The 27,641-nt window shown below is 37.6% G+C and overlaps 1 protein-coding gene across 2 annotated transcripts in view; it reads right to left on the reverse strand.

Annotated features, from left to right (window-relative positions):
* Positions 1-27,641, reverse strand: part of ZFPM2 (zinc finger protein, FOG family member 2) — a 358,910-nt gene that overhangs the window by 132,831 nt on the left and 198,438 nt on the right. For both annotated transcript variants that reach the window (XM_060775763.2, XM_060775762.2), the window contains one exon: positions 5,457-5,568. In XM_060775763.2, coding sequence (XP_060631746.2) covers positions 5,457-5,568 — 112 coding nt within the window. The remainder of the gene's footprint in view (positions 1-5,456; positions 5,569-27,641) is intronic.

Here is a 27,641-nt window from a genome sequence, read left to right on the forward strand (position 1 = left end):
GGAACAAAGATCTGGAGACCATGAATCCCTGAGGAGTGTCTTAAAGAGTTATATATGTTTAGCCTGCAGAAGAGAACATTGAGAGGAGATGGATAGCCATGTATAAATATTTGAAAGAATGTCATAAGGAAGAGGGAGCAGGCTTGTTTTCTGCTGTCCTGGAAAGTAGGACTCAGAGCAATGGGTTCAAATTACAGGAAAGGAGATTCCACCTGAATCTTAGGAAGAACTTCCTGACTGTAAGAGTTGTTCAACAGTGGAACTCTCTGCTTCTGAGTATGGTAGTATACCTTCCTTGGAAGGTAGTATACCTTCCTTGGAAGGTAGTATACCTTCCTTAGAGGCTTTTAAACAGAAGCTGGATGGCCAACTGTTGGGGGTGTTTTGATTGTGTTTTCCTGCATGTCAGGGGATTTGACTAGATGGCCCATGCGGTCTCTTCCAACCTTATTATTCTATGATTCTATGTTATTGGTGTTGCATTAAAATTTGATAACAATTTAATTTAATCACAGATGCAATAAACGAAAAACTTGATCTAAATATCCTGAAGGCACCAAATCCCATCTGATCTTGGAAGATAAGCAAAGTAATTGGAAGGGAAACAACCAATGAATACTGGTCCCGTAGGCTAGATTTCAGATAAAGGAACTGGCAAAACCACCTTTTGAATACTCTTTGCCTTCTTGTATCATCTCAGTACAAGTCACAATCCATGTTCAGATGATGGCTCAGGTCTTCAAAATTGTGTCCACATCATCTTCCCTTATCTTTTAGCTTCTCCACTTATATACCACTTTCTATGTAAAGACTTGCGTTATTCCCCATAAATTTTTACCTTTTGTTAGTTGACATGAAATATTAGCCAAGAACAAATCCTTCTAGATCAGGCATGGGCAAACTAAGGCCCAGGGGCAGGATGTGGCCCCCTGGGTGTTTACCTCAGGCCCTCCTAATTTTCCCTGTCCTCTTGGCAGAAGGACATGTGGCTCGACATATCTTTATGCCAAAAAGATGGGGAAGGGAGACACATAGCACCTGACAGCCCTCCAGGGTGCTCTCAACCACCATGTGTGTTGCCCTCCTCCCAGCATAAGGACAGTGCGACACCATCTTTATGCCAGGAGGATGACTTGAGGAAGGCATGCGGCAGGTGAAAGCCCTCTGGAGCACTCTCAGCCACCGCCTGTCTCACTCTTCTTCCAGCATAATGACAAGAGGACATCCCAAGGTTTAGGAGAGGAGGATCAGGAGGGAGAATCGGGGCAGTCACTGCATATCCTGCCTTCCTCTCGGCATAAGGATGGAGTGAGCAGCCATGATCCTAATGCTGGGAGGACAACCTGAGATGATCCAGGCCCTCCTGGTCCTGCCCTCTCCCATGCCCTCTCCACCCAACATGTACCCGGCCCCCCTCCCTCCTGGCCCAGCCCTCCCAGCTGTGCCTGCAATGTGGCACCAAGTTCTTACCAAAACTGAGGCACTTGATTGAAACCAAGAGTAAAGCAAGTAATGTTGGGAAAAGAATAGAAATTGAAAAAAGTGTGAGAAATGGGAAGAGAAATGTCTCAACTATGAACACCCTGGAATTCTGTTGCCAATGAATATATGAGCTGAAGTTCTACTTTGATAGTTGCAGCAAAGTTTATATATAAACAATTCATAATAGGTTTCAAAATAAATAGCAATTTCTCATGCATATGAAAAATTTATTTTATGCTAACATCAAAATGCTATGTTGTTTTCTGCTGCTAGAGCAATGAGTCACAGTGAACTTTAAAATGATGCCGATTCATTCTGTTTTAGGCTCTGCTTTTTCTTAACTAAATCAGGTATTTTCAGGTTAGAAAATTAATTTATTGGTGTTTTGTAATTATAATGGGAAGAATGCATAAGACCCTGATGTGTAACTACTCGTTTTTTAAAACATGCAAATTCCCTGTTTTCAGTGTTTCCATTTTCAAAGGCTTGTAGCAGTTTAAAGGCAATCCTCTTATAAGTGTACAAATTGCAATGATTATAGGAACAAGTTGTAATTGTTTCTAGTAAGTTTTAGTAGCCTTTGATGTTATGATTAGTGTTTTGTATGTTAATATAGTGATATGGGTACTTATTTGCCTGGATGCTTGTATGCGGAAATGGTCACAAGGTTGCCTCAGCAAACAAATCTTTCATCTCAGTGGGCCTGTTTGGTAAGGAATTAAAAAAACTAAAATAAATTGCCCTACAATTGTGTAATTTTTTAAACAATCAGAAAGTACTGCGAGTGGGGATTTATAGCATTTGAAACCTGAGCCTAGTCGGAAATACTAAAGGATGAGGGAAAGGGATGCAAACAAAATTCCACACAGAATATATTAATGAGGTATAACTAAGGCTATAATCAGTAAAGTAACTGGAGCAATATTCCATTTATTAGAAGCTCCATGTTGTTGCTGGTGACACAGGTGAAGCAGTAAGGAATGAAAGCTCCACTATTCCTCCATAAGAGCTAGTAGATCTGTTTTGTAATTTTTCCTCACCACTTTAATTTGAGCTTGGACATGATAGCTATTAGGCTTGGGCGGTTTCATTCGTTAATTTCATAATTCGTTATTAATTCGTATTTAATATTGAGCCATGCAGGACTACTGTGAGGAGTAATTAAAAATCGAAACAATTTTTCCAATTTATTTTGTATTGTTTCGTAATTGTTTCGTAATTGGTTCAAAATTGTTTCAAAATTGTTTCGTAATTGTTTCGTAATTATTTCCGTATGTCTGGTGCAAGTTTTATAGTTGTTTGTTTTATCAGTGATAAAAAATAAATTATCACACCAACAGTCAACAACAGAGGGAGAGGGAAGCTTCAGAAGTTCCCCCTGTCACATTTGGAGGGTGTTTTAGCAAATTGCGCAATCGTGTCTGCCATTAACAAATCGATTCGTAATTTTACGAAATTTCGTATATTTTGAAAACATTTTAAGGGAAATTTCGGAATTCTTTAAAAAAACGAAACGCAAGGCCCCCCCTAAAAACGAAACGAGTTTAGAACCATTTTTTTCCGTAGTTACCCAAGCCTAATAGCTATGTCACAATGGCTTGATGTTGCATTCAGACATCATGGTTCTGTAGTACAAAATCAGCACCATAGGATTCATTTTTTTAACCTTATGCTCTAGCCACTTCATCGCACAGGAATTTTTCAGTGTTCTATGGCACTTCCTCACCAGTCCAGCGATGGATGGGTATACTGCCCATCACACTACATCAATGGATTTCTGATGGAGACCCCGCCCACAACCGGAGTGGAATCATTCTAGGAAGATTCCCTCCAAACATGGGAACCTGCCCATGTTGCACTGTCTCTGCGCTGCTTTGATGATGCTTCCCCTGTATGATGGGGAAGCTGTGCTGTGATCGAGTGGCATACGGGGTGACAGAGTAATCCCTCATTCCTGTCATTTCACCATGGAGGCTATAAAAATGGCACAGGGAGAACCCCCCATGTGATGAAGTTCCTAAAACTGAGACTCTGCTTATTAACCAAAATTACAGAGGTATCACTTCTATGATTCCCAAAGTTTATTTAAAATTTATTTATTTATTTTAATTAAAACTTTTGTATCCTGATCTTCTCTACCTCCATGGAGGGACTCAGACCAGCTAGTTTTATACATTTATGTGTAGTAATAGAACTTAGGTTCTGTGTTTGCTCCAAATCATACCCAAGAGTATCCTCACTATTAAACCCAGATGTATATAGTATTCTTTGTTTCATAATACACCACAGTAATACTAGAACAATCTTATGCGGTGCATTGTTTGCTTTAGCTTGTGGCAACTCTATGATTAAGATACCTCCAGATGAACCTGTTATTAACATCAGCCTTGCAAAATCAGAGCTGTAGATTCCTTGAGTCAATCCACATGTACCTGTGCAGTTAGAAGGAGCATGATGCAGTGGTTTGAGAGTTAAGACAGCATTTGGAAGCCAGTTCAGACATGAAAACCCACTAGGTGACCTTGGGCAAGTCATGGTCTCTCAGTCTTTGAGAAAGACAATGGAAAACCTTCTCTGAATCTTGCCAATAAAATCCTACCATGGGTTCATCATAACTTGGAGTCAATTTGAAGGTACATAACAATACAACTATTCAGCTGCTTGGCTTAAATCACTATGAAGTTTATTAAAGTAGCCACTGCACAGGTGTACAAGCAGTAGTGCAAAGTGTTTGCCCGCTGGAGGCCACACAGAGACCTGCACATGAAAGTTTTTTTACCCAGTGGTGGATCTTAGCTTACCATTTGACAAATCATTCCAGTAGGCAGAAATAATATCTATGCATTCTGAATAACACCATGATATTAATCAGCACAAGATGAGGTTTTTTTTAACACAACATGGTTCATACCTGCTCCCTCATGTAAGAATTCAAAGACCTGCTAATTATAATTTCAAAAGATACTAATACATTTATTGAGGTAGTCTTGCATGAAACAATACACTTCTTCCATACAACTTCCACAGATTTCACAACTTATTCGATTGTCACAGGCAGAATTTGAAAAAGTTACTTTTTGGTTTCTAGCTCCCAGAATCCTGTTTGATTATAGGCTTCAGTGTGTTTTATTCTGAAAATGTAACTATTCCAGGCTCTGGTCAGAGGGCAGAATGTTTTGGATTTCTATCAAAATAGAAATGCAACTTCATCTCTACTCTCTTTTTTAAAAAACAAGTTCCTTAAAAAAATCTACTGGGATTTTAGATAAAGTATTTATTTATGTATTTATTTACATCATTTTTATCCTGCCCATTTCAGTCTGAAAGCGACTCAGGGCGGCGTACAAACCAGCAACAATTAGGTGCCGTATATAAAAATATACATATGTCAGTTAAAACAATTAAATCTCAAGTTAAATACATATAAAAACCATAACAAATATAAAAACTATAAAAGTCTATAAAACAGTGTCTTTCAATCCAGTTCCTCAAAAAGTACAGAAAATGCTGCTATGATAAAATGCAGAAAGCATGGGAAGGTGTGGAGGAGAAAAATCTGTAACTGTCTGTAAAAATGACTGAATACCGAGAAACCCTACATATATTTTGGTTATTTAAATGGCAAGCAAATTGGATCATAGTTTGTAATGGTAGTATGGTTTTATATCAGACAACACACCAGGCCTTAAGCTCTGTCCCTCTTTAAAAAGCTTGAATATTGAAAGGAAACACTGTGTCTTTGCTTCATATTCAGTTATTATAAAATGTAATATAATGCACAAAATAATATAATACCACTCACAAAACATTTCCCTATTCTTAACCCAGAAATAAAGAAGTGGTGGCTACAGTATACATGACAAGGGAATCACAGTCTTGCTTTTTCACACTGCATTTGCTGCAATGGTCACGTTTCACCAGCACTGTATTAATTCCTTGCAAAGAAAGTGGAAGGAAAATCAGCTTTTGTTTACCTTTGCTGTACACAATGCAGTTGTTTTTGTTGTCTTCCACTCCTTGCCAAGTCACATCCAGAAGCCACTTGGGGCCCGCAGTCAGCACCATAGGGACTGGAGCCTTTGTCTTCTGGAAAAAGAATGATAACAAACAGATGCCATTTGCTTGTGTTGATTAAGAACTTGAATAATAATAGTAATAATGATTTTATTTGCAAACAACTAAATCTCCAAATCCATAAGCTAAGGCCTTATTCCCCAGATCCAGGAGTAAAAAAAAAAGAAGAAGAAGTAAAAGTCGAAGAAGAAGTAGAAGACGGTACAGGCTGCAAAGCTTTAGTGCTTTCACAGATCTGAATGGCAGAATTATTATCAAGGATTTTTCTGAATGATAGCATAGGATCAGATCTCCAAGATTAGGCATATCTCTGGTGGCTTAGAATTATAAAGGGAATGCAGATGACTTTCACAGCAAAGAGCCAAGTGTTTAGAAGTGAACTTTAGACACATTGTACTTCATTATCAACAGGATCTCACTATTTCCTGAAACAGACAGGAAAGAATTTAAAGAATCAGTATCCATTTCAAAGCTCTGTCTTGGGTAACATTTATATTATGTGGAAAATTATTCTGAATGGATAATGTAATTTTTTCCCTCTCTCCTTTTTTTCTTAGATGACTGCTGATGTCCTGCTTTACTGTTCCTGAAATAATAATGCTAATGATTCCGACTGTATAATATAAAAAAGTAGAAGAAGCAGCCAGAATGAATTTGAATGAATTCTCTCTCTCTCTTTCTCTTTCTCACTCACTCACACCTACATGGTAACATAACATTGACCATTATTAAGAAAAATACAGGAGGGAAAACAACAAAATTACCACACAAAGTGTACTCAGAAATCTTCACAATTGAGCGTTTCTAAAAATGAAATGATTTTATATGTAAATCTAGAAGCAATGAATGATATGATCTGAAATTTAGTAAGCTTTATCAACTCCTTTCTTTATAGTGACTGAAATGCTAGTTAGACATTTATCATTCATTAGTCCTTGTTCTGTGTATCAGACACTATGAAACTATAACCCAGAGTACAGAGTACAATGAAAGCATCTCAAGGTGATATTCCACATGTGGATAACTTCTTTTTCCCACAGCTCCAAACCTTTCTTTAAAAAAAATCTTCGATTTCCATAACTCACTCAGAAGCTAGAAACATAGCTGGTCCCATGAGATTACTGCAAACAGATATTGATAATGAGACACGATGGCCACCAAGCTGGCATAATATTATGTTTTGTCACCCTGCTTGATAGTACAGACAATCCTAGGATGCTTATTTGATGTTTTTATGCCAGATGCTATGTTTCAACATATTTGTCAATAGAAGGACTTACTCACGCATGCTACATTCAAAAGTCATTTCCCAATATTGTGGGATAGAACTGAAAATCCACTTGAAGGTAAGCAAGGTACAAGTTTAGAAAATCACAGTAAACAGTCTCAGCTCATATATGCAACTTCAGACTGTAGGTGGCAAATCATTTTATTTTGAATATTCTCCTTAGAACACACACATAAATATCTATATATAAATTGCACTGGATGTAACACCAAGCCATGGTTTTATCATTAAGCCATGGTTTATCCAAGCCTTAGACTTTTCAACCCTCTTCCATGGACCTCATCATACAGATACTACCCCCCGCCCCCCGTTCTGTTTCATGGTGACCCACGGCCTCCCTCCTTCTCCCATCACATGGAGACATCAAGACAAGACAAGGGAAAGGGTAGCAAAACATTTTGTCATGTTGCCATAGTTTGGGACCAGGGGAAAGGAAAGGAGGTGAGAGTACACAAACCAGAGGTTCTAGAGTTAGTCTTAAGAAAAGGGAATACAGAAAGTGAATGCAGGCGTATCTGGCGGGGATGAGAGACAGAGCCTTCTCAGTGGCGGCCCCTCGGCTGTGGAACTTCCTCCCTAAGGATAGTAGATCAACCCCCTCCCTCCTGACCTCCTGAAAAAGAGTAAAAACTTGGCTCTTTGAACAGGCGTTTGGAAATGCAGCATAATAATAATTACCATTTCCATTTGATTCATGATATATGCTTTTTAAACATGTTAGGAGACCTGGTGAAACAAGCTAATCTTTGTCCTCATATTTTTCTTCAGCTCTTGATGCATACTCAGTAAGGAAATTTTGAAGAAGCTTTTAATTTTGCCTGTTGCATGTAAACACTTACAGCTACAGCAGGGTCACCTAGAGCAGGGGTTCCCAAACTTTTTCAGCTGTGGAACCCTTTTTAAAGCAAAAGTTTCTCATGGAGCCCCAAGAAATGTTATTATACTATACTATATTATATCTAATGTATATATATGAGGCATGGGCAAACTTTTTGACCAACATAAATAGTATTTCAGTGGGAGGGAAATAGGGTTTTGGAAGCATACAAGGCAAGGTGGAAAGGATCTGGGTGGTGAGAAAGACTAGGAAAAAAAGGTTTGATGGCAAGTGAGGTGGGGGGAAGGCTTTTGGCAGCAAGGGAGGTGGGAAAACAGTTTTTTTGGGGTGATGGAAGTGAGAAAAAATACTTTTGGGTGGAGGAGGCAGGGGGAGTAGCAGGAAGGAGGAGAAAGGAGCCCCTGAAATTTCCCCATGTGTGCAATTACTATACCAAACAAGTAACAAAATTTTGTTACTCTCATTATAGTAATGACATTTTCACTAACTATACTTTAGAAGCACTTTAGAAGCAACATGCCATCACCCACTAATTTTGTAATTAGTTTTGAAACATTTTTTTCATTGATCGCACAGCTCTGATAAATATTCTATAAATCTATTTACACTAACTCAAATTCTTTGGATGTTCTAGCTGACCATAGTATCTAGTAACAGCTTTCCAAATACTTTTACACACAAAGCATGTGCCCTAATGCTGAGTGACGTTCCCACTCAGAATACCAGGAACTGAGTCTGACAGCCCTTTGCTGTGTTTTCATTTTCACATTCAACTAAGCGCGCAAGTGTAGTTTTTCTCTCTGAAGGAGTGTTCCTATCTTTGGGAAATCTTTCTGTTCCAAAATAATCTGAATCGACTTTCAACTTACCGTACCTATATATCTACATATCTATATATCAAAGTTCTCTCTGCTGTTTGGACTGTTAGGAAATAAAAAGTTTGAGGACTAATGTCACAACATCTTGGGAGTATGGGCTATTCTTTCATCTTATTGTGGTAAAGGTTAGCTGGTCATAGCCAACAGACATGGTGACATTTGCTGCTGGATTTATCTTTATGTTACGAGTTGTTCTTTCAAAAGGATTATCAAGACGAGAGACAACCAAACGTAGACAGTGTAAGTTCACATACCAAGATAATTAAGTTAAATATATTTGCACCATCTCCCCTCTTACTCAAAATGTATGTCTATATATGTGTGTGTACAGACAGACAGACAGACAGGGTTTTTCTATTCAAATGTCAGTTATTTTCTAATGTAAATATAAGGCATATTTTACAGTACTAAATGCTAGAAAAATTCCCCAGTAATCAGTTTAAGTATTACAGCCCTTTGACTTCCAAATCTCAGTGCTAGTCTAGATATATCCAAAATTCCCCTATGATAGTTGTAGGCTGCCATTTTTGGCCTGCAGTTGATTAATTCATTTTACTATTTAGATGACATGTACATACTTCAACATTACACATACTACCTTGAATCCCACTATATGAGAAAGGTGGCATATAAATGAAATAAATGATTAAAAATAAATAAGATAAATGATTAAACTATTTTTGTTTTATTTCTAATGTTACATTGAAATCTATTATCCATTCTTTTTGCCGAAAAGAGTAATCCCAGCCTCTTCCAAAATTCAGTCCACAGGCTTCAAATACGCTAGGAATGTTTCCTCTATTGTCAAGCAGACAATTGGATGTGTGAAGCAAATACACACACACACTTATCTAATTCTTACGATCTCATCAGATGTGGAAAAAATTGGCTGCATACATCGGTTCATCTTCAGTTTTGTGACAGAGTTTGCTGGCTCCCATTCCACAATGTACATCTACTTCCAGTGGGGCTCCATCCCAAAAGAGAAGAGGAACCAATGTATGCCATTGCCACAGCAACACAGAAGGCTTCCCATGCTGCATTAGGATCAGTGGGGGGAAGCCAGGTGGATGAGGGATCTAATTTTGTCTATGGGATCTTTAGGGTTTCGTCTGTAAAATAAATTGTCAGAAAGATGTCTTTCCACGTCTTTAATATTGTTGATTCTGTTAAGTAATAGCACAACCCCTCCCTTATCAGGTGGTTTCCATATATATTGTGGCATACTTGATAGTGTTTTAATTGGATTGAGTTCCACCACTAACATATCAGGGAAGGTTTTGGACTTATAATATAGCTCTATGCTATTTACTTCAGTATCTTCCTCTATGACCCACCTCAGAGTTTACGATCATTGGGGGAGGCCCTGCTCTCGATCCCGCCACCCTCACAAGCGCGATTGGCGGGGATTATTGTATTCTAACTGTTTCTTGTTGGCATCTTCGGGGGTTGAGAAGGACAGGATACACATTCTCTAAATGAATAGATAAATAGGTTCTTTATAATATTTGAAGGAATTAGAATATTGTGTTATTTCTCTTGAGGAATTGTATAGAGTTGTATATATACATATTTTGGTTTTTTGGATATACATAGATATCTGTGTATTATGTGTGTGGATGCTCTTCCCACCTGTGGGATATAGAAAGTCAGACAATATGGGGCAACTGGTTCCCCATGCCCCACACTGGGCACCACCAGATTCACCATGATTCGTGCCAATTCCGGCAGCACATATGACAAGGTCCTTATTCAATAAGCAGAGTAGCTACCAGCAATTAGAACCAATCATAAAATACAATGCAATGTGATGGCATCTCCATTGGGGTGAAATGGAGTACAGTTAGAGCACCTTGAGAAGGGTAAGTATGAAGTGCCTTTTTTCATTCACCCACAAAATCTAAACACAGGCCTGAGATCCTTATATCATGTTTAGAACCCCCTGCTTGGTTGCGGCAGAATAGGCTCTGAAACTCCCTTCCCAGAAAGGCTAGAATGGCTTCATCCCCCCCCCCTTTTTTTTTTTTACAAACAAGTAAACCCCTTTTTATCTTGTCAATCCTGTAATAATTGATTTTTAGGACAAACAGTCCCTATATAATGTGTTGGATTTATGTTTGTTTTTTTTATTTGATTGTTTAAAATAGTTTCAAATTATGTTTGTTTTCACTACGGTAAGCCACCCCAAGTCCTGAATTAGCTAAAAGATAGGATTTTTAAAATAATAATAATAATAATAATAATAATAATAATAATGGATTCCTCAATTCACAACCTCCCCCCCCCCCTTAAGTCAGACAGGTTCTGGATGCAGCAATGCCTCAGCACAGTTCTTTCCAGTAGATAGATCCCGAGGACTGTTTGTTCCTTGGTAAAATGTGTTAACTAGATTCCATAACAAGTTTCTGATGTATTCTTGCACACCACTGTTAATGTAAGCAGTCAAGACCATCAAAAGGGGGGAGGGGGGTTAAATTAATGAAATAAATTAATATAAAGTTGATTGAAGGGAGATATTTACAAGCTGGAATGTGTCCAGAGGAGGGCAACCGAAATGATCAAGGCTCTGGAGAACAAGCTCTATGTAGAGTGGCTTAAAAAGCTAGGCATGTCTAACCTGCAAAAGAGAAGGCTGAGAGGAGACATGGTGGCCATGTATAAATATGTGAGGAGAAGTCATAAGGAGGAAGGAGCAAGCTTGTTTTCTGCTGCCCTGGAGACTAGGAGATGAAACAATGGCTTCAAACTACAGGAAAGGAGATTCCACCTGAACATGAGGAAGAACTTCCCTGGGGTATGATGGAGGCACCTTCTTTGGAGGCTTTTAAACAGAGGCTGGATGGTCATCTATCAGGGGTGCTTTGAATGAAAATTTCCTGCTTCTTGGCAGGGGGTTGGTCTGGATGGCCCACAAGGTCTCTTCCTACTCTATTATTCTATGAAAAAACATAAAACTATATACAGCAAAATTTCAGGTTGCCTATAATCCTATGTTAACATGTGTCAAATTAATAGAACTTTAGGTGCTCAACTTTTACCTTGGCATTTAATGGGGGAGGGGGTGTGTTGTTAAATATTTACATGTTTTTGTATAGTATTATTTGCTGTTTTATTCTACTGATTAAATTCATGCTGCTAAATACTGTTTAGCTCCTGAACTGGATGCTGAAATAAATACATAGAACGGAACATAGACATTTATTAATTTGAATCCAGGATAGCAAAACCAAAACTATTAACATATTTTAATCCAGGATATCAAAACTAGAATGTTAGTACCTATTGCAGAGCATGTAAGATAAATATCTATTTGTAGTAGTTCTATGCATCACCGCCTTAAATATTTTTAAACATGCTTTGCCAACTTCAGACCTACTTTTTATTTAAAAAACCACAACCAGGCCAATTTGACAAGGGCAAATAAGGTCAAAAGTTGCTCTTTTAAGGAACAAATAGAATCTGCTAATGAGGATAAGAAAGGTCCTGCAGATATCCACTTTTTGCTAACCTTTCAAGTAACTGGACAAACAAGTGAGGTAACCCTCAAGTGCTGTTTATACAGAAGTCAAGAGGTTAATGGAGACACAAATAGCCAATAAAATGCTCAAAAATCTTCTACTGTTTTGCCCTGAAAATCACTGTTAATAATTCAGTAGTCTCAGATAACATTGCTTAGAAATGTCTGTAGCATCAGTTTACATCTTTATAGAATATATTAAACTCATATCTGATCAGAATCAAGCAGTAAAACTTTGTGGCATTATATCATTTCACAAAGGATGGGAGACTTGAATGCATCTATATGAAAAGTGAAATCACTTCATATGGAATATTTACATGTCAGCAGTGAAGATGTCCTATGTCTACAGCTGAAATTATCCTATGTCATGCACTAACTAAAAGGTGTACTTTGAAATTAGGGCCTGATACAAACACCCTGAAATATTAGAATGCATAAAAAGTTTACTTGTTTCTTTGTTTATGTGACATATCCTGCATCACCCTCAGTATCTGTGTTTCCAGGTGGCTCACAACAAGATTAAATAGATGCACAGATAAAAGAATAACAGATAACCCTGCTATCGCAATTCAACAAACTGATATTAAAACAATGGTGAATTTTAAAAGGAAAGGGTTATTACATCTCTCCTTTTTGCCCCTGTGAAAATAAGGCCTCTCTTTCCTTCTCCTTGGTTGTGTGGACACATTTGCTGTACCCAGAAATGGCCAGGAGCTCTTCAGAGCTCCATGGTTGGTTGCTGCTGAGCCAGAAACAACAGGCCAGGGAAGGGTAACTGTCCAGCAGGGCCAGACTGGGTTGATCCAGCTGGATAGTCCGGACTCTGCTCCTATCCCTGCCATAGGTCAGGAGTGGAATATCTGAACATTCTCCAGAAATGTCCTTAACAACCAGTCCTGAATTTTGTTTTATAATTAGATGAGACCTCTGTCACATAAAAATGCCCAAATGGCTATTGGAGCTAATGAGCTTATCTGAAATCATCTTGAAGTTTGCTTTTTTGAGAACAAGCAATGAGTGCTATTGTGTATTGGAAGTTTCTGGTGGTTGAATTCTTTCTTTTTCTTTTGGTGAAATACAGTGACAACAAACCTAAGGGCTTACGACCTTATCTGCCAGAATCGCTACAGATTGTGGTGGATCCAGTTGTGCTCGTCGGGGGGCTTGAGGAACCCATCACCCTACAACCTGCATCATCCAACTCGCCAGTAACTCCATCTCATGCAGGAAAGCATTGACCACCCAGCTTCATCCCATTGTTTCTGATGCAACACAGGAAGCCCCCCATGTTGCCAACATGGTGGCATACGTCAGTTCTGCTACAATTTATCCATTTATGCCGGAAGTAGTATTACATCATGGGATGGGAGCCAGTGTGCTCCACGGCTAAACTATCACTGAACCAGTGTGTGTCATCCAAAAAAGCAAGGCTGGTGAGGTTGTAAGAGAAGAAGAACATCTCTTACAACCTCACCACAAATGTATTCTTGTAAAGAATGCCCACAGGTTTAATTGTGGGTTTTCATTATGAAGAAGTCTTGTTTGATTCTAGTATCCAATATTTCTAACTCTCATTTCTTAATATACTTCAGAAAATAATATTTATGAAAGATTTGTCTTAACTAAGGCATGACACATTCAGATCTTTCACCCTTGATTAGAAAGGAAAGGGTAATTGTAATTCAATAAAATGATGTTTTCAAGAAAGTCCCACATCTCCTTCTGCTATATGATAACCAGAATCTTTCCTTCCCTCTATCCCATCTCAAGATACCACATGACTACAGGAGTCTACATTGTTCCAATGAGAAAATAAAGTACACATTAACATTTCTACTCTTCCTTTTCCATCACTACTATTAATGCTGCTGTTATTGTGAGTTTTTTTTACAACAGATCACACCAGAACATAGAATGCTTGAGTAGTTTGCTGCCAAACTATCGGAGAGTAGGGGGATGGAGAAAGGAAATGAAGCACTGAATGGAAAATAAAAATGAGTATTCACAGATGGAATCCCACATGACAGCTGGGATTCCCTGCAACTAGAGAAACCCAACTGTTTCCCCCAGGAGATGATCACTTGACAAGCGCCACACCGTTTCTGCACTTGACAGACGTCCATGAGTTCATAACAAAAGCAATTTAGAGAGGGAGGGAGGGAGAGAGGGGGAAAGAACTCTATATTCAAACTGTACTACCATAATTGCAAATCTGCATCATTTTACATGCTATGAATTTTAAGAATTTGCCAATGGCAATGGCTTTCAGCTGACCCCATAATACAAACAAAGGGCAGGACAGCACACATGTGACTTTGCTAACAATCCACATGATGGGTTGCCAATGGAAGTGCAAAATCCGGTATCTGGCAGAAAATTAGATATTCTGCGAATCTCTCCTTTAACTTTGTTTTCAGATGTATACAGCACATCCCAGATCCTGTAATATTGGATAAAAGTTTGACAGCATGTTGTGTGCTTGACAAAACACATTCTGAACTGGACAGAATTTCAGTACCCTACTCACTTTTCCATCCCACTCCAAGGGCTGCCATTATTTGACCATCTATCTCTATCACATATCATCATACATACTTCAGGCTCTTTTTGTTCTATGGTAAAAATCATGCAAACATTTTTTGATATGACTATGTGGACCAGTTCCCATGCACATTTGTTTATTCTTTTGGTGTGCACAAGAAAAACTGAAGATTTGTAGACACTTGGCCCAGGGTGATATGTTGTATTTTAAAGGTACTGCTCATCACATGAACTGCTGATGTTAGCAATGAGGGACTTTCAGTGAAAATTCTGGAGCCCCCATTGGTGCAGTGGGTTAAACCCCTGCGCTGTCAGGACTGAAGACCAAAAGGTCACAGGTTCGAATCTGGGGAGAGAATGGATGAGCCCCCTCTATCAGCTCCAGCTCCTCATGCTTTGATGTTTTGATGTGTTACCTCACAAGGATGGTAACACATCAAAACATCCAGGCATCTCCTGGGCAACGTCCTTGCAGACGGCCAGTTCTTTCACACCAGAAGCAACTTGCAGTTTCTCAAGTCGCTCCTGACACGACAAAGAAAGTGAAAATTCTTTAGAAAACATCTAGAGAGGGAATATAGTCACTGTAAGAAAGTTGCCATCTTTCACTAAAAAGAAACATTTACATGTTTTTTCTCAGTGATGGCAATCTTTCTGTAATAGACAGGTCAGTATAGGAGTAAAATGAATGAATGCGAAATATAATGAATGGGAAGCATGCAATAAAATTCAACACATTTCATAAATGAAAGTACAATAAATATGAGACATAAATTAAATGTTACAACAGATACAATAGGCCCTCTTTATCAGTGAGTTCTGGATCTAAAGACCAAAAAATATATTTTTTAAAAAATCAAATATTCAAAAATAATTAAAATACTGAATTATAAAATATTAAAAGTAGGGTAGAACACCTCATTTCTCTCCAGACTGGTGGCCTTGTGAGAGGACTGTGGCAGAAGCTGTTCAGCAGCCCTACATACCTAGCTGAAGGTGAAGAAGTCGCTGTGATGGGATGGAAGGAGGAGAACGGAAGGGGAGGCTGGGGCAGGCACTGCACATGCAAGCTCCAGCCTCCTCTCTCACCCCGGACTGATATTCAAATCCTTCTCCTCTTTCTCTGTGACCCACAGTGAAGGCAGCTGCCTTCAGTGGTAGAAAAGTAGAGAAGAAGTGAGTATGGTGATGGGGAGGAGAGACAAGAAAATGAATCTAGCAGCAGCTGTCTTCATGGTGCGCACAAGGTGCTAGGGTGGACTTTATATAAAAAAACATGAGCATCAGTGTCTTTTGATATCTGTGTGGGTTCTTGGAACCAATTCCCATGGATACAGAAAACCCACTGTATTGACTTCCACTGTAATTACTGTGGTCATTTAAGGAGCAAAAGAAATGATACTGTGTCTCTGATTCATCTATGAAAATACCAGTATGCACAGCAGAACAGTGTTTTAAGCCTTTGGTAGAAAAACTGTAGTACTCCTAATATGTGGTAACTTGTAAGGCATAAATGTATATTTCTTCAGTCTTGTTGTACAATCAGTTCCTATACTTTCTTCTGCTTCAGAATGATGATCTATTCTATGCCATCTAGGAGTTACAGAACTTTAGCTCCTATCAGTTCTAGCCACCATGGGAAAATGTCAGGGACAGAAGGAGGTGCAACCAACCACATTTGGAGGCTACAGCTATCTTTAGATTTAAAATATGAGCTGCTATGGAGGAGTGAGCCTTTTCATATTTTATAAATTGGTGCCAAACAAACACATCAAATTAAATAAATGAATCAGGTCCTGTATCATACTTAGAAGCTGTTTTTTATATTGTAGACACTGTTTCAAGAAGAAAATACAAAAGACCTATGGGACTCACTTGAGATTATGTTACTAAAACTATTTACAATAGGAAAGAAAAATGTTTTCTTCAATAGGGATAGTTTTTTAATGTATTTCTGGCCACGTTCCACATATGCTAAACACAACAACCACCTAACAAATATTATTGGGCTGGTCTCAAAGAATCATTCTAATTTGGATGAAAGGACCACACAGCCCTGCAAGAAGCCCCTCAGAGAATTAAAGCTCAAGTCTGATCTTATAAGACTTAAAGAATGTGTACTTTGGATTAGGCTGTATATCAGCAAATCTGTTGCGTCTCAAGGGGAGTATATGCTGCTAAATACTCTGACCTTCCAATGCACTGTATCAAATGTGTGGCTATGGAATATAGGGCTGTTTGTATATGCCAGCATTTTAACACTGATTTAATATATGATAATGTGGTAAAATCCTATTTTCTCTCTCATATGTGAATATATTAGAATACAGACATAATTAAGTGCACTATTATATATTCATTCATTGTGGGTCACTGTGGGGCAAGAGGATGAAAAATATTTTTAGATTATGTATACCCATGGAGATGGTGCAAACTCAAACAAACACTAGACACAACTTTGAAATAAATTATCCAAGGTGGTCATTACTGATACTCTACATCATATTGAAGAATTTTATATGGGGAAAATTGACTAACACTTTAGGAAGCACTTCTGGTTTTTTGTTCACACACACTGAAGCAAGCACTAAAAGAACAGAAGGGAAAGTTAAGTCTATGGAGTGTATGCAGCTCCAGGACCCCATTTTTTCACCTCTGAAGCTCCCAATAGTCCCCTAATGTCCCTCCTCATTTCAATATTCTGGGCTAAACTTTCAAGTAGTTTTTTTTTTACTCGAAATGGTCCAAAATACTGAGAGGGGGACCAGAAATACACTCTGATCCTCAAATTTCAACTGAAAGTAGCAACCAGAAGTGATTTGATGTCACTTTGTGTATGCCATGACACAGTGGCATGACCTATTTCCTCATGTATTTGTCCACTTATGCACTAAGAAAATAGTAAGAGATCAGGTTTGGACAATCACACTAATCCAAGTATGACAATCTCTTCTTGGTGAGTCCAGAAAACAATCACCCAGACTGCCTCTTTGTAGTCACAGAGATGGGCAGAAATGATCCAGGTAGTTCTATGGCAATTACCAATGTCACCTACTTGGGAAAGCAGCTGGGAGAAAAAGCCAGCCTCCTAAATTGTGGAACCTTCTTTTTATTGCATTACTAATGCTGAATTTTGATCACCTGTATTGAATGTGTGATCCTGCACAAAAATAATGGCTACCATCCTGTTGTTCAGTCCCAACTAGAATAGACTGTTCAATTAGTTGTTGAATGAAGAGTCAACTTGTATAAACATCCAGTGGATTCAATGACTATACTCTAGTCAGGCCTAAAACATGATTTCGGCCAATGCTAGTGATATGAGAGAAATATCCTAGAAGAGGACAAATGTTACCAATAAACTTAAAAATCTACTGTGCATGCAATGTCATGTTTTTGACTTATTGTCACTCATTCTATGCAAGCCTAATACAACAGATTTTGAAAAGGCTTTTGTTGGTGCATAGTTATTTGTAGATACAGGAATAAGAAATGGAATATAGGATCATCACATGAGACTACAGCATACTTTCCAGTAATCTAGTAACGAGGAAGAGCATACTTGTCCTTTGCAAAGTCACATCTCTGACTGCCTTTAATAGAGAATGACTGATCTGGAGTGGGAAAGTAGGGGCTAAAGGTAGGACTAAAGCCATTCAGAGGTAGAGCAACATTTGTCAATGTTCTCCCTGCTGATTGTACCAAATTTCAGAAAGTTCTGCTGCATAAGATAAATTATTTTTATATAATTAACATGATCAGCAAGAATAATACTCCTCCTTATCATGACAGCAAACTGAAGATCACCATTCTAATTGAAATGCTCTTATTCTTGCTCCACATTCCTGGGCACTGTATGTATATGTCCCAATACAACAAATGATTCAGTGCCTAGTGGCCACAATATAAAAGATTGGTTAGGTCACAAATGTAGAGGGTGATAAAATTGCGCTACTTAATTTTTCTTTCTTATTGCTGTAATCTAACCTCTAGAGCCCTGAAGAATTACTGTTACTACTTACTGCAAAAAAAAAGAGAGAGAGAGAGAGAGAGAGAAAAAAGAAAAGAAAAAGAAAAGAAAAGAAAAAGAAAGAAAATAAAAATGGATACTACATATCACTTGGTGCTAATTGGCAGCAGTTGCTCAAGAGACACGAACTTGCCACACAGACTTACTACTGCCCTGAAGATATCAGCTCCTCCGGAGAGATTTGAAGCCATTTGTCATGCAGTGCATAGATTTTCCAATGTGTTTGCAAATCTGTTTAAATCTAGCCATTTGAGATTGAAGCAAAATTAGTCAAAATGCATTAAATACATTTATGTCTATGTGACCTTTGGAATATTGAAAAAAATATTTATTTATTTATTGCAAATCAAACTTGTGGAATCAACACTGAGACAGAATATTGTGTGGATCTTAAGACACAGACAACTCAGTATTTTTTTTTAATATTAAATTTTTATTGATTTGCATTTACAATAAATATAAAGTGAACATAGAGATAATGACGAGACAAATCAAACATACATGTCGAAGTGACGTACCAGCCTAACTACACAGTAATCTACTCCTGGATACCAGAGACATACATGAATAGTCAAAGACAAACACACAGTGCCCCAAAAATCCCTCCCTTCCCACCCCTATAAAAAGGAACCGACTTCCCCTCATCTAGTCATTCACGATGTCACTTCTCCTAACATAGGAGACAATTTATACTGTTATTACAGTCCTTCTCTCCACATTTCTTCAGATACATTCATACTATCTTGTTTAAAACCATATATATTATTTCTTAAGACTTTATCTCTTTATCGTAGTATTCTAAATGTTACATTCATTAAATTGCAATTCCTACTCTTCGATATTACATTCACTTTAGTTCTTTTACATTTATTACAACCCTTCCTATAATAACCTTTGTCCAATCAGGTGTTTCCATATCTTTCATTCTCGATATAGTTTTTCAGTAGGCTCCAATCTGTCATCTCAGTGTCTTTTCCGGTGCTTTGTCTTAGCCAAAAGGTCAGTTCGTCCATCTCTTGGATTTCTAGCAATTTTCCTAGCCACTGAATTATAGTTGGTGTCAGTTCTTGCTTCCACATTTTAGCATATATCATTCTAGCGGCTGTAGTGAAGAAAGTAAATAGTTTTTCCATGTTATTGTTGGGGAACAGTTTTTTATCAAACATTCCTATTAGGTATAGTTCTGGGAGCATTGGGATATCTAACTTTAAGATTTTTCTACATTCATTATGGATGGACCTCCAGTAATTTTTCGCTTTTGGACATAGCCACCAGAGATGGTAAAAGGATCCCTCCCTTACTTTACATTTCCAGCACCTGTTGTCTGTGTTTCTATACATTTTTGCAATCATCTGGGGCGACAGGTACCAGCGATGTAGCATTTTTAGCCAGTTCTCTTTTAAATCCGAAGAGTAGGTATATTTTAGTCGTTTTGTCCAAATTACTTCCCATTCTTTCAAATGGAGAGGTTTTCCTATGTTTTTGGCCCATAGAATCATAGAGTGCTTAACAGTTTCAGTTTCTGTGGCCCACCCCTGTAGGTTCTGGTATATAGATGTTATTACTTTCCTATTTTTCTTTAAGATCTTTCCCCATAGGTCGTTTTCTTCGCCAAAACCTATTTTCTTATCTTCTTTGTAGGTTTCTTTAATTTGGGCATATTGGTACCACGAGACGTTTTTGAAGTCTTTAGCTATGTCTTCTTGTGATCTTAATTCATTTATGCCATTATTCTTGTGTAGGATGTCCTTGTACGTCGGCCAGTGGGTCCACCCTAGTAGTCTGCGCTGTTTTGCCTCCAGGGGGGAAATCCATATCGGTGTTTTGTGAAAATAATACCTCCTATATTTATTCCACACCTTCAGTAGCGCCGATCTTACGAAGTGGTTTCCGAAGTTGCTTTCAGTTTTTTCCCCCCATACCACAGATACGAGTGCCATCCCTTGCGGAGATCGAAGCCCTCTATAGTCAGGGTTTTCATGTTGGTAAGTCTTGTCCAATCTCGTACCCAGGATAGAGACAACTCAGTATTAACAGGGTGAAGAATATTATAAAGCTCATGTATCTCTCAGACTCATTCAAAACAAACTCATCTTTCACATGAAAAAAGCTTGTCATTTATTTCTCCACTTTAAAATTACTGCTAACATTTCATAATTTATCTGGTGAAGCTGGAGAATAGTCATAAACTTATCAAAGGTTGCTTAGCTCTGCTCTAAGAGTTTCCTTGGTCTGATGGAAATATGACCATACAATAGTGAATCAAGTTTCATTTCTGTGGAGTAGAATTTACGCTTAGTTCTCTAGACTACTGAATTTCCAGGAGATGTTGGACCTTTATATCATTTTTGGTCCAATTAGGTTATAGAAGTGAAATCTAGCAAAATCATAATTTTGTGACACCCCCCACCCCAATTTTCTGTGGTTTGCATGCCAAGCTCTTTGTCAGTGGGATATGAATTTATTTTTTGAAAAATGTCATGTGATTTCAAAATGTAGAGATGTTACATTGAAGTGACATATCTGTACTGATATAAAGAGTGGTTTAGGATTTAGAGAACAATTCCAGCTACTGCTGTGTAACAGCTAAAGTTAAGCTACAATCTCACAGCTGGTGGAAAGGAAAAAAGGGAAAGGAGGAACTCATTGGAGATACATCTCTGACTACTAGGGATTTCTGCCACCCTGTCTTTCTGATCAGAACTATTTCATCTCAAAGGTACTTTGCTGAATTCTACAAAAATGGAAGAACTGAGTAATCATCCTAAATCGCCTCCCCTCTCCACCTCCTTCTGTGTGGATCTGACAAATAAAATGTATGGATATGTATATTCTCAAGCTCACTCTTTGTGTGGATCTTAATTCAAGTGTGGCTATATAGTAATAAAAACACAATGAGATAAAATAATGCAGTATATCATGTTTATATAACAATAAAATTAAGATTTAACAAAACCATAGAAACTTGGCAATAAATCCTTTTTAATATTTCTTTCACACCTGCACCTTCTCCAAACTAAAACAGCCACAGAGCTTTTAAAATACTTACCTTATATACTCACGTATAAGTTGGCCTCATGTATAAGTTGATGGTAGGTTTTGGGGCCAAAATTATGGATTTGATAGACCCATGGATAGGTCAGGGGTCATTCTGTGGAGAGGGGAAAGCCTTTTACCACTTCACTCAAAGGAATTGTTCCTTTTTTGATAAGAGTTAAGGTATAGTACTACAATGTGCTGTGAATATGTTGCAGGTTTTCGGGGTTGATTTTTTGACTAAAACTTTAAGACATATACTTGAGTATACAGTTCCAAGAGTGCATATACTCACAGTAATTAGTTGCTATTCTAGTAGTGTTTTTAAAGGAACTCTTTACTTTCACATTATTCATAAGGATAAGAACTAGCTGCTACAGTAAAAAAAAAGTTGCTAGCCCAAGTAGTGAGGCCACAGACTATAAAGCCATAACTATAAAAGTAATTATAAATGCAAGCAGAGTACACCGGAATAGTCACATTAAACATGGAGTAAGGTTAAACATGGTTAGAGTAACTATTTTAATGTGACATGGATATGCCTCATTAATAAATAACTGAATATTTGTAATGTGTTGTTTCAAAGCTGTTGGATATCTTTTTTTAATTCCCAAATGGGAGATGAGATGTGTGCCACTCCATGTGAAAAAGGGCTCTTGCAGATTTTGTGGACATTTGTCCTGACTCAGGCCAATTAAAGGTTTAGAACCGTCATCCTCCATGGGATTGGGCTGGCAATGGGACTATTATTCCAGAGTCTCACAACAGGGATTGGTTTCTAGATCTTGATTGATTCTGGAAGCCAAAATGATGTAGCCCCACATAATTTTTAACACATAGGCTTAATGTTGTCAGATATTCAAGTGGACCCCATTTGCATGTAGAAGTTTGCACTTAAAACTCAGGTTCAGAACTGCATCTTTTCAACAGAAAGACTGTTCAAAGAGCTTAGCAAAACTCTAGAAAAATATTATCATTGGTTTCATAGAAATTTCCTTCTTCGGTAGTATTATAAAAAGTAGTATTATAAAAATGTATCTTATTCTGCTTTTAATCAGTGAGCTTTATCCAGTAATCAAGGCAGGTATATAATAAGCTAAGCAACTCTGTAAATCTAAACATTTCTCACAAATAGAAAAGATACAGCCTGAGCTCTCTGATTGTTGCCATGACAACTATCTAAAATGAAAATCTGCTTAACCCTTTCTCTCCTGAAACCATCCATGTACCACTGTTAGCTGACTTTAATGCACATGTCTTTGGCTTTTCCCCTTTCTTGAAATTCATAATTCTGTTCCTTCTCAGTAGTTACGCTTTGGTTAGCCTATCTTAGGCTCAGAGAACTAGAACTGGTGGGCATTTCCTATACAGGATGCCTACTGGCTCTTTACTAGAAGGAAGCTCTGAAGGAGTAAAATAAACTTTACTTTACTTCTTATACTACACTGGTTACGAAATCCCAAAGAAAATGTTTCTTTTCAACGCTCAGCTTTATAATGGTTTGCTTTAATTTTAAATAATGCATGCCCTTGTAATTTGTTTATACCATATTTACTTTGAATTTGGTTTCTTAACATAATTATATGTGTTCTTAGCATACAGTCTGAGAAAGAAATAAACAATCCACATTACAACTAGTATTGTGGTTAGTGATATTTGTAAAACTAAACAATGTTTTATTGATTATATTTTGATTCGTTCTTGTTAGTTATTACATTTATCGATAATCAAACAAGGAAATTCCCAATTTTTTTTCTGTTTGACAGCACATTCCTGTCCAGTTTGTGTGTATGTGCCTTCAAGTTGCCTGTTGACTTATGATTTTGTGTGTGTGTGTGTCAGGAGCAACTTGACAAAGTGCTTCTGGTGTGAGAGAATTGGCTGTCTGCAAGGATATTGCCTAGGGGATGCCTGGATGTTGTGATGTTTTCCCATTCTTGTGGGAGGCTTCTCTCATGTCCCCACATGCGGAGCTGGAGCTGACAGAGAGAGCTCATCCACACTCTCCCTGATTTGAATCTCCGAATTGTCAGTCTTCAGTCTGGCTGGCACAATGGTTTAACCCATCGCACCACGGGGAACTTATGATGATCCCATGGATTTCATAAGGTTTTCTTAGGACCGCATCATACTAGAGAATGAATTCACTTTAAATCCATTTGCTGCTTCCTGCAGAATTCTGAGGTTTGTAGTTTAGAAAGGAACCTTTGGCAGCCTCACTAAACTACAAATGCCAGAATTCTGCAGGAGGCAGAAACTGAATTTAAAGTGGATTAATTCTCTAGTGTGATGAAGTGGTTGGGCAAGGAATACACAGAGGTAGTTTTCCAGTTCCTTCCTGTAAATATAGTTTACAGCACCTATCAATACATGAAAGGATGGGTGAGAATATTAATCAGTTCAGGATGTTTGTAAGACCCTAGCAATTTTTCAGATATCTGTAGAAGAGAAAGAATTTGAAATTAAAATACAAAAAATACAAAAAACAAAGTCCCCTTCAGAGATAGGATGGCCTATAAATTATTATTATTATTATTATTATTATTATTATTATTGACAGAGAGATTTGATTAGTGCTCTGTTAAAGACTGATTTTGAATCAATCATGTTCCTATTGGAGAGATGTTGCCATTTCTTCTCCTGACCAAGCATTGCACTCTAACCAATACATTGCAGGGATATATTTATTGAATCTGATTAGTACAGATGATTTAAATGACATTGTTGCCATAACAATGTAATTTGATTGTGTTTTTAATCAGGATATATTACAATTTTAGAAATGTATTTAAAATCACGGAAAAAATTTGAATTTTTTTGGGGGCGGGGTTAGCAAAGGCAATTGCTAATATAGTTATAGCAAGCAATGAATCAGGTTATTTAGGAAGCAATAAGGAATACATTTCTGACCTTTCCTTTCTCATAAGTGGATGGGAGGAATGTCAGAAAGAGTTGGGGAAGTAAGGACCAAGAGAAGGGATTTGTGGAGAGCAAGGGCTGGGAATGATACTTTCTATTTCAATGGAATGTGACCATTCCAAATTGTATCCTTAACCTGTATATTTGACACATAGCCCACTCTTTTGTAATTGTGTGCACAAAGGTTTTGTGACTATATACTTCTATTTTTCCTCTCTCAGTTGACCCAGCACCCCCCCCCCCCCCCCGGGTCAACTTGGCACTACCTTCTTCATTCAATCTATAGTCAGTAATTCATGGTACATCATAGATTCTGGTCAGTGTAGATACTGTGTAGATCATAGATACTGTACAGTATTTGTGCTTATAATATAGTATTCATATAGCAGTTATGTTTGTGCTTATAATATATATTACATTATATTATTTGCAGTATTATAGTAGGGGTAAAAAGTACTCTGTCAGATCCATTGCCTGTGCCTATGGTCCCTGGAGCTCCAGAAGCGCTTCCGCATGCACAACAAAAACATGATGCTGTTTCTGAAAGCTCCCAGAAAGAACCATTATTCATCCTTACAAGTGATCACATTTCCCTGCACCTAGGTTTGATCCAATTTAGCAACCATTGTTTGGTTTCCAGAGATGAGAGGCTGAGCCTTCATCTAGTCAAGGGAGAGACCCAACATGCTTTTCCCCACAACCCTATTCTATAGATTTCTGGAACCCTGCATGAACCACCACCTCACTTCACAGAAGAACTCCTGAATCCAACTGAATTGTTTTATTTCCAGAATTTGTACTTCAGTATCTGCTATGTACCTAATTTATCTGCCACTGGGCTGTCCATCCAACCACCTAGCAGCATTGAAATATCACATAAGATTAGTATTAACCTATCAAGAAACTGATGCATTTTAGAATTAATGTAAGGAGCTCAGCTAGTATGGACACATTAATATGAAAGCAGCATCCATTATGTTTCTCAGATATTTAAGTCAATGCTCCAAGCTAAGTGTTCTATACAAAAAGAGATGTTGATAGACAAAAATAGCACTTCCAATATCCTTCAGAGTAGGAAAAACCGCGAACACTTATGGTTCAGAAACACTCCTACCTATTAATTAATTTCTCAAATAACCTTCAATATGAATACTCTCAAGATACTGAGCAAAAAGATGTTAAACGAATATTATCATTTAAAAATCAATACCATATAAGAAGTACCTGATAGACACTATTAACAATCAATCATGCAATAGCAAAAAGGTAAAGTAACTTAGACAGTCTAAACCTAGCATTTGAACCAGAAACAGAGGGTGAAAGTGTTCAAACATGGAACATATAAAGCAGTGGTTCTCAACCTGGGGTCCCCAGATGTTTTTTTTTGCCTACAACTCCCAGAAATCCCAGTCAGTTGACCAGCTGTTAGGATTTCTGGGAGTTGAAGGACAAAAACCTCTGGGGACTCCAGGTTGAGAACCACTGATATAAAGTATCAAAATAATTCAGAAGCACTGTTTCTGCTTCAGAAAAGACAGATCATTTACAGATGCATTTGTTACCATGGGATGTATAATCTGAGGTTATGCAGCTACATCAACAGATATTTACAGTTCAACATGAAATTTACAGTCTGAATAGTGGGGAAGCTATATCAACAAATGTATGTCCACGGAGATATCTAGAATACTTAGTTATGTTGAACAGCAATAATACAATTTAAATTGAGTGTGAAATCTAGCAAACTTTCCCACACATTATAAATTCTTTGTAGCATATTCTATATAAACTCTGGATTTTCAACACTAGGTATACCTCTTATATAAACAGGGATTGTTTTTAAAAGCAAACACATCATTTTCTCTAGGAGTACATTTCATGTTTAATAATATTATGATCACCAGATTAGACAGTCCTAGAGGCTTCCCAAACATCAAGCTTATTTATCAGCCTTGGCTGATTTCCCAGGAATAGCTTCAAAATAGTCTTATTGCCTAGCCAAGACAGTGAGCACGTACACAATTTCATTTGCCAGAAATTGCCAAATATGGAACGTAACTAAGGAAAATGTTACTTAGGATTTACCCTCTACTTGCTAGATGTTTTAATTAATTTTATTTTCATAAAATTGAGATTTAGCTCCTCAAACTGACATATCTTTCTATTCTGAAATATCTGATACTGTTGAAGATATTTCAACTTGATTGAAGAACTAACAACAAGAAAATACTTGGACTCTGTCTTTTATTCTTTGATGTCTGTTTTGGCAACTAATCTAAAGGAGATCTTCAATATCTTCTATCTGAAGGGACTAGGTGTGCAATTCCTTACTAAGTTTCTTCTTGAAAAATAAGTAATTCCGATGAGTAATTTCAGCAGTGTTTTAAGCAATTTTCTTCCATCTACAAGGAAGTTTTCAAAAACCACACAGGACGTATTCTGCAACAAAAGTCCATGTGGTTGTTTAACAAGAAATCTTGTAAATAATTTTTCATCCATTTTCACACAGAGAAGAATACATAGAAATGTTGTAATTTGGAATTTAGTCTTCAAAAAATTCACACATGATTGATTTGCATAGAAAACAGCATTCCCTGTGCAAGAAACTGCCCTTTCTCCAAAGGAATCAGTATTTCTAAATTGAAATACCTGTTAACTGTACAGAAAAGGATGATTTTTTGCACAAAAGTGCCATGTAAAAATTTGTGCAGAATAATTTCCAATTTGTGCAAAATATTTCCAAATATTCTTTCCATGCCTAGAAGGGACAAGCCACCACCACAGGAGTAGTAACTGTAAATTGTTCCAAGACAGATTCCTTTCTGTATCCTGATTTGAGGTACAAAAAGATATCACTAATTTCCTCTAGGCACAAATATCTTGCTGCCACCACTGACAAATCATGTATAGACATCCCCAGAAAATTATGGAACTTTATGAAAGGCATACTGTACATGAATATCTATTAGGGGTGTGCGACTTAGCAAAAACCGGTGCTGCTCCCCCCTCCCTCCCCCCCCCCCCCGGTTCTGTTT

This window comes from Anolis sagrei, chromosome 4 (genome assembly GCF_037176765.1).
Source record: "Anolis sagrei isolate rAnoSag1 chromosome 4, rAnoSag1.mat, whole genome shotgun sequence".
Classification (NCBI taxonomy): Eukaryota; Metazoa; Chordata; class Lepidosauria; order Squamata; family Dactyloidae; genus Anolis; species Anolis sagrei.